Raw genomic sequence first — 13,476 nt, 5'->3', positions numbered from 1 at the left:
GTTAAAAACCCAAGCTTAGAATTTAACTCTGATAGCGCCCTTCCTGTGTAATCTTGACCTTGTCGTTTAACATTTCTGGGCCTTGATTTTCTTTCTTATAAAACAGGGCTAGAGAAACCTACTATTGCCTATACTAAGTGCCTGATAGTAAATGTTCAGTCACTAATAGTTGGTAATGATAAAATATTCCATTTTAGACCAGTAAAATCTATTTTATATAAGACCTACTAATTTTAAATAACTTTTTTTAATGTTTCTTTATTTTTGAGAGAGAGAGAGAGGGAGTATGAGTGGGGAAGGGGCAGAGAAGGGAGACACAGAATTTGAAGCAGGCTCCAAACTCTGAGCAGTCAGCGCAGAGCCTGATGCGGGGCTCAAACTCACAGACCACACGATCATGACCTGAGCCAAAGTCAGATGCTCAGGCGGCCCAAGACCTACTCATTTTAAACTTCTTAATAGTATGTTTCAGTGTTTATGTTCCTCTATGGATTAAAATACACAAACCTCTCTTCTTCATTTCTAGTAGGGTCCCTTCTACCCTCAGAGAGAACATTTTCACTGACCAGATTGCCATGCAAGTCTGATGAGTCTGTGCATGGGAAGATATGTAAGAATGGAAAGCTGAATAGATTGTTACTATTATTTCTTGCAGTCATTTATAAACTTGCATGGAAAATGACCATCTGGATGACTTAAAGTTCCCTGATCCTGAAGATTTAGAATTCTCTGTAGATCTCCCTAATCTAACAGTTTGATCAACTAACCTTTTATATTTTCAATGGGTATAGGTCTTCTTGAGACTCTAGCAGTGAATTTTCATAAGCCAAAAATACTCTGAACTGCATATGATTTTAGTCTTACATGTAAATTTGATATTATGTGTCAGTTGTCTTAAGAATTTTTAATTGAAAATAGAGTTAGCGTTAATCAAATTTTGGAACATGAGATATTTCAATCCTTTGATATCTATCTTTCATGACTATAGTCTAGTTAGTGCCACTACCATACTTTAAGTAAAATTCTGACATCATTCTTCTCTACTTTTTCTTTGATAAAGAAGATAGAAGGTAAGGGTAAAAGTAAGGATCACAGTTTTAAAAAGTAAATATATTGGGGTACCTGGATGGCTCAGTCAGTTAAGCATCCGGCTTCAGCTCAGGTCATGATCTCATGGTTTGGGAGTTTGAGCCCCACATCAGGCTCTGTGCTGACAGCTAGCTCAGAGCCTGGATCCTGTCTTCAGATTCTGTGTCTCCCTCTTTCTCCGGCCCTACCCTGCTCATCCTGTCTCTCTCTCTCCCAAAAACAAAGTTTTAAAAATATTTTTAAAAATAAAAAAAAGGAAATATATGTGCTGGTGATCTTTGATCCAAGACCTAACAAATAGTTTTAGTCACATTGATAGAGGAATTTATATTTGTTACACACACACACACACACACACACAGCACTTTGGCAGCCTTTAAAATTAGAAATGATCAGTCTCCCTAACACTTTACCAAAGTCATTTATTTACTGTATCTCCTAAGTATACTCATGACATTGGCAGTGGGACTTGGAGCAAACATCTAGCTCTAACAAATACACTCATTAATTCTTTGCATGCTCAACTACCTTAAACCTGCATTGTTTATATTTGTACCATTATATGTTGCTTAATCACTAGTAAAAGTGAAGAAAGAGGAATAAAAAACATTCATTTTGTTCATGTAAAGCTTTATATTAAAAATAGATTTGACACATTCAGTGCCACCTTTGATTATCAGTCCATTTAGTATTTAAATTATTGTTGAACACAAAGTGTTTGTAAGTGTCCAATGTAAGGAAAAAAAGGCTGTGGGTACATTGACAATATGTAACGATGAGTCACTTCTTTCAATGAGAGCTCTGATTTACTGAGATCTGAAGTTTGTGGTTTCCATGGGATCCCATTGCTCTTTGTTTGGAGAATAGCACACTGAAGTTATCTGGGCCAAACTCAGAGCAGAAGAAGGTCAAAGAAAACAATAAATTAGAGAAAGGGAAACAAAACTTCTGTAGAACACAAATGATATATAATGTGAAAATCTTAGTGGAGATGGAGAATGATAGGCTTGGAAAAGTAAAGATGCTGGTAACACTGAACTAGAAGAAGCAGAAGTTAGACCAAAGAGAGAGCTGAAAATTCAGGAAGAAAAATTCACTACATAGCCCCCAAATTAGAAATTATGTTATGGTTATGTAAAAATACCAGAAGTGCATTTTCAACAAATACTCTTTATTCTTTTCATTTTTCCCTTCCCACAAACTTTCTCCATACTTACTTTAAATAGGGTGGACTCAACTTTATGATAATGCACTTTCACAATTCATAATTAGATTTCCATCATGGGATTGTAATTCAAAGGATCCAGGAGATAACATATACAATATCCCCCTTTCATAATCCTGTCTCGATTGGCAGGTTGAGTGAGCACAGAGCCCACATCAAATGAGATTTGCGATTCACATAAGTGGCAGTTTAATAATAACTAAGTGAACCTCAAAAATATAGGAGAGAATAAAAGTTAGAGGTCTGTGTACATAGTTTAAGTTATTGAGATAGCCTTTACATGTATCCTTAAAATATTTAAGATGACATGAGCATCATATGAGTTACAATTTTTCTTGAAAATCTAGGTTGAAAAAATGTTGAGCAACTTTGGGGACTGTGTCCAGTACAAAGAAATTGTCAAAAGCTCCCTTGGAGACTTGATTTCTGACTCTAAAGACGTCCAGGAGGAAGCTGAGAAGATCTTGGACACTGAAAATCTGTTTGAAGCACAGCAATTACTTCTTCATCACCAGGTAGGACGCCCTTTATCCACGGCACTTATGTGAAGTTCTTTATCACGGACAGAGCCAGGGAATCAAGAGAACTGTACGTGCCCCAGAGGAGGGCAATGAGAAGGGGAGCACAGGAAGGATCCAGTTGAATGGTTAAAAAAAACTCAGCCCCTCTGTTCCCTGTTCAGTAGTAGCCATTTCAGAAGAGTCTGCAAGATGAATTCTCAGCCGGAGTGATTTAATGATATCAAAGTTTCCAGGAATACTATCGAGAGAAAGTTGATTTAGTTACGTAAACCTTTGTAAAACTTGCTCAATCGCCCTTTTTGTAACAGAGAAGGAAAGCATAAGTGCTTCGTATTTGAGATCACTATTCTTTGTCATTATGTTAAAATCCCACTCTTCAATTTACAACTTTGAATACATCCCATTTTGGAAAATTGTAACGCACATGAAGTACCAGACTTTTCAGAATAGAGTGCTCTTAGGAAGGATTAGAACTGAAAGTAGAACCATTCTGGTACATGTATTGATAATAAACAATTTTAACCAGCTTACTTGCCAAACTCAGTGTAAGTAGAAGAATGATTCAAATCAAATATTTTAATGACAAAATTCTATCTAGCTAACTTAATGTATAGCAAAATGCTAGCTAATTTTATATATAATAATATATAAACATGGAAGTTGTATTAAGAGTATATGCATTGAGTATATATATATTTAATTTTTTTCATGTTTATTTATTTTTGAGAGAGAGAGACATAGAGACAGAGTATGAGCTGCAAAGGGTCAGAGAGAGAGAGAGACAGAATCTGAAACAGGCTCCAGACTCTGAGCTGTCAGCACAGAGCCCACTGCAGGGCTCAAACCCAACAGCTGTGAGATTATGACCTGAGCTGGACGTCCAATCGACCAAGTCACCCAGGCACCCCAGCAGCCTTTGGGCTATATAGTTTATTTAATAATTATAAAAAAAAACATGAGCACACAAAAAAATAATGCTTGGTAGTACACTGTTCTCAATCATTGTAAAAGTTGTGTTTGAGCTTCAATTTAAGTCCAAGAAATATGAGATTACATATATTTATATTCATATTTTAAAACTCTTCACATTTCTTGGGCCATGTGCTTGGTTACAGGCCTCTGTTTACTTTGTGAAAATTCATAACCTACAGACTTGAGATTTGTATACCACTATTTGTACATTATGCTTCAATAAAAAGTTTATTTTAAAACATAGCTTTCCCCAAATATCTTGGCAGGTTTATCATTCTGAATATACCCAGGAAGTAAATCTCCTAATATCAGCACTTTTACAGCATAAATGATTTTTTAAAAATCAGAGTTGAGACTTTGTGATTTTGGGCAAAAAATAATTCTTTAAGGAGAATCATGTCAAATGAATAGTTTCGCCAAATCCCTGCTGGAGAAGGGGCTCCCTTTCTACACAAAATGCGACATGTCTAAATTCGTGTACACTTAAAACACCCAAGACCAAATTAATTATATTGTTTACCATTAAAATCACAAAATATTTATAAATCATGTCCATTTTGACCAACGTAGAGCCCCATTGCCATTTCACCTGTTCAAGTTAACTTTTAAAATACAGTTTGGCCCCGCACTGCCGGTTGGTGTCCTGTAGCTCTCTGTACCTCTGCTAGAGTGCAGGAGTCAAGATCCCTGCTTAGCCGCTCAGAGAGTAGTAACATTTATCCCCATCTGTTGAACCCATGCTTCCAGCAAAAGACAAAGAGAATTTCTGCAAAGAAGAGAGACGTGCAGCACCAGATAGCGCAGGCTCAGCAGGGAGAAGGTGGGCTGCCAGGCCAGGTCCGGGAGGAGCTGCGGAAGTTGGAGAGCACGCTGGATGGCATGGAGCGCAGCAGAGAGAAGCAGGAACGCCGCATCCAGGTAGGAGACCGGAAGTCGAGGACTGCGTTAACTTCCGGGTCACAAGTGACGTCTCATTGTTGTGGCAGCCCAGGTGTGTTCTTGCCTCTGAGGCTGCAGCTTCGTGTTAAATTTTTGACGTGTTGTCTCTTCTAATCATCACATCAACCTTCAGAGATAGGTACTAAAATTAGCACATTTTGCCCTGTGGAAGCTCCAAAAGAAAGGGTGTGAGGACTTACACAAAGTCACAGAGCAGTGATCAGTAATAAAGCCAGAATTTCAACCCACAGGTGTCGGAATCCAGGAATTAACACGGGATTGATTCACTTTTCCATTCAGTTCAGCAGCCATATGTTTATGCTTTATTGTGATCTTGACACTTTTTTAAAAAGTTTTTGAATTCTTGCAACCTATTCACTCACTACCCACTCCCTTCTCTTTCTCCCTCCCCCCCTTTTTTTGAAAGAGACTGGGAGGTTCTCTTTTTCTTTATCTCTTATCTACAGGTTGAGCAATATCCTTAGAATCCTAGGGCTTTACAGCTGATAGGAAACTCAGAGTGCTAGTCTACACATCCTCTTTTTGTAGGGAATTGAAACTCAGTGAAATTCTTATAGGAGACATTAAGATCATCTTTGGTCAGCATAACTGCATGAAATATGAAAAGAGAGTTAACTGGAAGTTGACAGTCTAACAACTGAATGGAAATGGGAACAGTATTTTGTGACATGCTTTGATAATCCATAACATGCTATGTTTATTTTTTTTTTTCAAATTTAGGTCACATTAAGAAAGTGGGAGCGATTTGAAACAAACAAAGAGACAGTAGTCCGATACCTTTTTCAAACAGGTTCCAGCCATGAGCGCTTCTTGAGTTTTAGCAGTTTGGAAAGTTTATCTTCAGAATTGGAACAGACAAAGGTATATCAGTATGAGCATACAATCCCATGGTACTCATTATTCAGAAGAAAAGCTGTGTTTCTATGCCTTATTACTATGAATTATTATAATTATCCATTTAATCAGTACTTATTGTTGACCATCCACTCTTCGACACACTGGTCAAGTTGCTCTGGGGAATGAAAACATAAATAAGATTTAAACATCAAGAGCTAAGAGAAAGTTTTCACTGAAGTGGGAAATGGTTCATTCCCTCACAGATGAATATATTTAGAAAAAAGTCTCTCTGAAGGCAATGACATTTTTAACTGAAATTTGAAGGGCAGGTAAGATATAGAAAAGCCAAGCCAGGGACTACAGATAAGCATTCCTATAATGGGAAATGGCATGAAATATAATAGTGTATGGAGATTCAGTTTTAAAGCAGAACTGTGGAAGTACAATTGAAAAGGAAAGTTGGCCACATCACAAAGACACATGAAGGACTAAAGCATCACTTGCTTGGCAACATGGAGCCCTGAAAGGTTTTTAAGAAAGAGAGCCACGTGATCAGAGCTGTACTTTAGGGAGATGCATTTTTAAGCATTTTTAAGAAAATTGAAAGGGTGAAAGACTGGTGTCATGAGATCCCATTAGAAAGTTATTGCATGTGTGTATTAACATGCACATGAACTAGGGTCATGGAGATGGCAATGGGAACAGATGCAAGAGACAGAGAATAAAGGAAAAGAAGATGATCCCCAAGGTTCTGAGCCTAACAGATGCAATGGGAGTGAGACAGGAACTTGAAGGAGTAGCCGCTGGTTGAGGAAGATGACTGACAGAATTTTGGACAAATTGAGGTTGAGGTTCCAGTGCAACATCTAACAGAGAATATTGGTTGTGCTTCATGAGCTCATGCCTATTAAGTCCAAATACCTTAGGTGCTCAGAGTAGACCAATAAATTGTATGAAGCATTTAGAGAGTTGGACAGGCTCTTTCAATTCCTTTTGTATATGTTTTGGGTATATAGAATGACTGAGTTAGTATAGAAATGTGTTAGCCAATGGGTAAGAAAGAAGACTTATTATGTTCATCAGTTAATAGCAAGTAATCTCTGCTTCTTTTCTCTTACCAGTAAAAGGCTTCTCTGTCTCTCATACTGCCAATTTTGTACTATTTCTCATATTATTAACTCACAGAAGAGTTTAAACTTTTATAAAACCACAGAATTTTTCAGTTCTATATTATTTTTATCAGCCATTTAAAGAAAACATATTTTTTAATTTTGATATTCAATTTTAATTATTTTATATATTAAAATATATCAGATATCTTTTATAAAGACAAACAGATTTTTTTGGGTTAATTATCATGTGGGTGTTTCACCCAGACTCCATCTAGCATTTCTGATACCCTAGGGCTCTAATCCCTTTGAACTCCTTTAACAGCTTTCGATGAAACAAGTATAACCTTTTTAGTGTTATTATTAAAATTTTCCTTAGCCAGTAATCTTTTGGGATTGATTTAATAACAGGTGTTAACATTTATTGAATATATATGTACGTGCTTGTCTAATCACTTGATGTTAATCATCTTTAATCTACAAAACAGTCCTAACAAATAGGTATCATTATGAGACCCATTGTATAAATGAGGAAATATAAGAAACAAAGGTGTTAATGATTTTATCCAAGATCTCAGGATTACTAACTGGTAAGATTGAGATTCAAACCTCAGAGGTCTGAGTCCAGAGAATACACCTTTAGCCACTAGATTTTTCATTGAGAAACTGGGCTACTTTATTGTTGATGTGCGCTGTTACACAGACACGTCATCTAGAATAGTTGTCCTCCTCTTCTTTGTTCCCTTGACCTTCCTAATACAGCCTTCATTCCAGTTGTAGCCCTTGTGTGTCTGTGCTAAAGAACTTGAGTGCTTTCCATCCACCTGTGTGGTAGGGAGTTCATAGCAATACCATTCTTCACAGCAAGACTTTACTGATGAGGAAATGAAAATTCAGAGTTATGTGACTCCAGATCACATGGTTCATGAAGGACAGAGCCTGGTTTCAACTCCAGACCTGACTGATGCCAGAGTGTGTCCTTTCCTGCTGCAGCCTACTGCCACTCATATGTTTTCTCTTAGGACTTAGAGATAAAGCCTTATAACATTATTCTATTTTGGCTGAATTTGGGTTCAATCAACATCATTCTGTCCTTTGAATCCCTCCTCCACATTGTGCTTTCACAATACATAGCTCCTACAGAAGGCTCTCAGACTGAATGTATATAAGCATTTACAAACATAATTCCACTTCTTCCGTGATTTTTCCTGGGCTCTGGGAAACACCCGTGGTGGGAATACTATTTTACAGTTCTGATTCTGTTCATGGGATTCTGAGAGCTTACGCTCTAATTCAGTCTTCACTACTGAATCTACCATGACTTTAAGTTCCTGTATAGCAACAGTAGTTGCTTATAACCACAGAATTTAATGTGACATTAGCAAATACCAATTTTTAGGATACTGTAGGTCTCTCTACCATAAAATGGAAGTTGTACTTACCCATTTTTATTGTCTCAAATTGCTGGGTACCTCTCTGAAGGAATGTTGATATTTCTCTGAGGACTTTAAGTCTTTCAAGCATGAAGATACAAGAGTATTATGTAGTAACTATGTTACATGGCATTATGTAATATTCTGGAGAATCTGTGGAAAGAGGTGGCTATGAGAAGTTTTACCTTTGAACCTTATTTACATTAGATTTCTTCATTACTTGTTTTGGAGAGGGGGAGTTTATGATCAAACTTTAAACCTCCTGTGAGCTTCTCTTACATGAGAAGAAATGAGATGCTGAGCTCATTTTTTTTTCACACAAGATTATCTCTGGGATTAGCCTGAGATACATTTATGTGAAAGTTCAGGTAACAGCTAAAATTTACCAGTGCCTCAACCATTTTAAATTAATTGTTGAATTGAAGTGGTTCACTGTTAATGAAAATCAATGTGTGAATTTTTAACCCATGCTGTCCTTGATTTTATGTAAGGGACATAAAAATCAGTATCTGACAGAGTACCAGGCACTTACAAATGAAATTGCTATTAAAATCGTAACAGTAACCTTACAAGAAAACCATTGCTATCTGACTTTTATATGGAAGCCTGAAAAGTAATTCACCAAAATCAAACAACTAGTAATTAGCAAATCCAGGTTTGAATGGTTCAGAACTTGTCTTCTTTTCATCACGTAGTGTATGGGTTTGTAGTTAATAAGGTTTAACAGCGTTAAGATCAGATTGTCTCTCTTTTCAGGAAATTAGTTAAGAAAATGTTCCTTTATAGGTAAGTATCAGTGATACACTGTATTGACTAAAATATTCTTTGGTTAAATAAATAAATATTTATTTTAATTGACCTAGAAGTCAATTATCTCTATGACTGAAAACATGAGTCACTATTGATCATTGCCTGAATGGAGTCTATAATACAGTAGCATATTTGTGCGTAAGTTAGTTATTATAAATTCTAAGCAATAAACCTGAACCAGGAAACAATGGGAAAATATTTTCGTGAGAACTGTTAGATAGCTATGAAGGTAGATATCTGAGTGTGTATATAAAATAAAAATAATTTAGTGAAGGGTCTGTTCTGGCCATGATGAAAGTAAGTCTGTCCTATTGCTAAGAATCTTATATTCTAATACTCATACCTGTATGTATCCATCTATCCATCCATCTCTTCTAGCAGAGATTCTGCAAGTATGCGCAATTTATTTGAGGGCAGAATTTAATAGAAGATGCCTTCCTAACAATTATAATATCTTTTTCCAGGAGTTTTCTAAACGCACAGAAGGTATTGCCGTCCAGGCTGAAAATCTTGTGAAGGAAGCTTCCGAGATACCACTTGGGCCCAAGAATAAGCAGCTGCTTCGACAGCAGGCCAAGACAATCAAAGAACAAGTCAAAAAATTAGAAGACACACTTGAAGAAGAGTATGTGCTTGACAAGTCCTAAACTTTCTTCTCTGAGCTAAAGTTTCATACAGTCTTTCCTGTATATTGTATTCAAAACATCCTTTTAAAATCTCAAAGTGTCTGTGTATTTCAGCATGTCTTGAGGAAGCAACTCACAGTTCAAAAGAAAGTATCAGCAAGACAGAAACTCATCTATATAACAGAGCAGAAAAAATATGAGGGTTGTGGTTTTTGCATTGTAAACTGATTTTGTTCATGAGAAAGCCATAACTATTAAATTCTGTGGCCTTCGTACAATCTCAAAGAAGAACCCGTATTTAAAATAATTTTTTACTGTATTATTCTGCTGTCCCCAGTGAGGAAGAAGAAGAGACATCTGGGTCGTATGGATGCTAGGCTTAAATACAGAGTACATAGGCCAAGGGTCTCCACCTCCAAGAAGCTCTCAGAGCTTGTTTACAATGCCTCCATATTTAAAATGTGACTGATTGATATACTATTTCCAAAACTCAACTTCAAAAATGTATTTTACTTTCAAACATTTAATATTTGTTTCTCTAAAGAGAAAGAAAAAATAGTGTGGTCTGTGGTATGCTATTATGTACAAAATAAATGCACAAAAAAATCTGGAGGGGATAAATATATGAAGATACGGCCAATGTTCCTCAAAATCATATGGCTGCATATTTTTATTAAAAGTTCTTTACTGGCAGATCACCAACACGTACTATTCTTAAGATATAAGACGTAATTTCTAAGGTGGATTTTAAAATGTAAAATTTATTTTTAATACTAGCCACACCTTGCAATTAACATTGTACATTTGCCTAACCTTTAAAATTTGTTAAATAGTTTAAAGGAAATTATGACTTAAAACTTTGAGAACTTTATATTAAATATTATCCATCAAGTTATGTAAAAAATGAAACTTAGAATTTCTTAGAAAAAAAGCTACTTTTATTAGAAATGCCCCTCTGAATCTGTCTCATTTGAAAACCTGCAACATAACTTAGTTGGCATTACCTGCACTGGTGAGAAAAATAGGCACACCAGGGTATACATTTGAGACTGCAATATTATTTAATTTGACATTCAATGATATCATTGCATTCTTCTTGATGTCTTCAAGTGCCTTTTGGTAAACAGGGAAATTCTTTCATTTTTTTCTTTTTTAACCCAAGAACTTATTTGTTTAATGATATACTATTAGTTTCTTAGTCTTTTTTCTAAACTGTAAGCCATAATCACATGAGTATATACGCATAGCTAATACAGACTGGATATCTGTAGCTGAAATTTTGTTCACTAGATTTATAACAAATAAAGCCCAAGTTTTCTAAAAGCAGCTAGGGTGCTCATTAAGAGTCTTTTGGAATCAAGACGGTACAAACATCTAAGAATAGCTGAAATCATTATAGATTATAAATCGCAGGTTTAGCTCTAATGATAAAAATTCCTGCAAGGCAGTATGGGATTTAGATTACAAAGTCTATCTTGATTCATCAAGATGCATTTTATAAAGATCTTTGAGTATAGAGCATCCCTGCAGTAGCTCTGCTCTAAGAGCAAAAGGACCTTGTCCACAAAATCAAGACCGCTAAGACCCTGTGCACTGGAATCTACGTGGGCGGCTTATTAAAAGTCCTGGCAGCTACGGGTCACATGCAGAGTTTACCTAGATTATACCTGGGTTCAATCCCCTTTGGACCCGACAATATTTTGTTCGAAGCACAGTTCCATTCATAACTTAGTGTAGATACGACCTCGTTAAATGCTCATTCTCAGAGGAGTGAGAAAGGAAGACTTGAGAACTAACTACTCAGATCGAATGTGCATTTTTTTCCTGTTCCAATAGTTTCCTCTTTGACATGGTCACAAATGTCTTCACTACCTTTTCATCTGGTGATTTAACGGAAAATGTATTGTTGTTTTCTATTAAAATACTGCATTTTCTTTACTTAATTTGGTTAATTTTAGTATTAAAACCATGGAAATGGTGAAAAACAAGTGGGATCATTTTGGCAATAATTTTGAGACCCTGTCCGTCTGGATAACTGAGAAAGAAAAAGAACTCAATGCGTTGGAAACTTCGTCATCTGCCATGGACATGCAAATCAACCAGATTAAGGTGACCTGCTCACACGTTACGTTTATGATCCATGTCTAGCTTTTAAGAACTTCTTTCTTACATTTCATCAAATGCTAGCTGGCCCCACGACAAATCTCTCATTGCTATGTGACTCTATTAAAATTCAGTTCACCCAACATGATGAGCTAAGAGGTCTTGATTGATACCGGGCAACACTTTATAGTTGGAATTATGTATTAATATTTTCTGACTTATGCATTCAAAGTCAGCATTGTGTGCAATATCATTAAAATGTTTTTATGGTTACATTACTCTTTTCCTTGCTTTTGAATTAACCTACTGGAGTGCTCTGTTGACTCATTTATACAACATGAAATGTATTCATCATTTACAACTGTGCTTTAAAGTATTATTCCAAATGTCTAGCTCAAATATTAGTGACATTTACCCTCACAGACCTCAGGAGGAGAAATAACTTTCTTTAGGTGAAACAATCAGACTCCACGGCTCTAATGCTTTCATGTATGATGGCCTTTGGGCACAGACTGAGATGCTCTGATACATTACCTTTCCCAGCCCTAAAATAACTATGTGCATAGATGGTCATTATTCACTTCATTCAAATAGTTTAAGAAAAAAAGGACTGAAAGAAATGAATTCTCTTTCTTCCATACATTGTTTACATGACATAAAAAATGCAGCCACTTCTTTTTCTATCTAATCTCATTTTTTTAAATGGGAAAGTCATCTCATTCAATTAAAAATAGTAAAATAAATACCCAGGTATTTCACATCATGGCTCAGAACAAGTCATTACCATGTGCACGCAGAAGGGTACAATGTTGCTCAGCGAAGATTACATTACTATGCGGATTTTCCTGGTTTATCACCCAACTTTTGCAATCAAGGATATGTGGAATCTGGCATAAGCATTCTATTAATGTCTTGTGTGGTATACCAGGGAAAATACATGCCCACCCACTACGAAATATTCATGAATATTAATCTCTAAAGCTGTTCTTAAAAGTTGTCATTTAATAATTTCACTATACCCCAAGCAAATAAAGAATAGCACATTTAAATAGTTTTATCAAAAATTTTCTTTCAAAAATTCTTGACATCCACTTTTTAATCTGTTTATTCTTGCCATTATTCATTTTATTATTATTTCAACCTTAATTCAATTCCAGGACTTCTGTAATATATCAATGATCACATGTCGTCACTTCTTTACTCCTTGGGAAACAAAATGATTACACATTTCATTTTTAAATATATAAACATTCAATTGTAGGTTTCCATGTCATTAGACTAGAAAAACATTTGAATATTCCAATATGGTATTTTGGAAACTATCTAAAATGTATCAAATGAATATGAATAATAGAAAAAAGTATTTGTTAGAAATAAGCAAAGACGGTGCGGAATACATTAGTACTGTGGATTTAGGCTAATAGGTTGTTCACGTTCTGTTTCCAAACAAAAGATAATATTATTGGAAATATTCGAAATAAGGTAGCGCTTGTCATAGTGTTGCACTTTAAAATGACCTTAGGATTAAACTTAAAGAAGCATTTGCATTGTCACGAGGCTGTTTGTCTATAAACCCGCTTTTATGCTTCATTACATGCTATTCCAAATGGACTCATTTTCTTATTCTTAGTTGATTATTTACAAAAGATAAGAACATACACTGGGTTCATCTTCCATCTTCCCCTTTTGGACTAAAATCCAACAATATAATTACATAGTTCGCATTAGGAATTTGTTGGTGATATTTATTACTCTAAGATCTAAGAACTTTGGTCTTAATTAAGACTGCTT

The 13,476-nt window shown here is 35.7% G+C and overlaps 1 protein-coding gene across 1 annotated transcript in view; it reads left to right on the top strand.

Moving 5' to 3' along the window:
* The window catches only part of SYNE1 (spectrin repeat containing nuclear envelope protein 1), a 455,818-nt gene that overhangs the window by 165,675 nt on the left and 276,667 nt on the right, over nt 1-13,476 (top strand). The window contains exons 29-33 of the mRNA XM_029943998.1: nt 2,662-2,829; nt 4,555-4,725; nt 5,488-5,628; nt 9,421-9,581; nt 11,541-11,691. Of these exons, the coding sequence (XP_029799858.1) occupies nt 2,662-2,829; nt 4,555-4,725; nt 5,488-5,628; nt 9,421-9,581; nt 11,541-11,691 (792 nt within the window). The remainder of the gene's footprint in view (nt 1-2,661; nt 2,830-4,554; nt 4,726-5,487; nt 5,629-9,420; nt 9,582-11,540; nt 11,692-13,476) is intronic.

This window comes from Suricata suricatta, chromosome 7 (assembly GCF_006229205.1).
Source record: "Suricata suricatta isolate VVHF042 chromosome 7, meerkat_22Aug2017_6uvM2_HiC, whole genome shotgun sequence".
In the NCBI taxonomy this organism is placed as follows: Eukaryota; Metazoa; Chordata; class Mammalia; order Carnivora; family Herpestidae; genus Suricata; species Suricata suricatta.
This window is presented reverse-complemented; position numbering and strand designations above follow the sequence as displayed.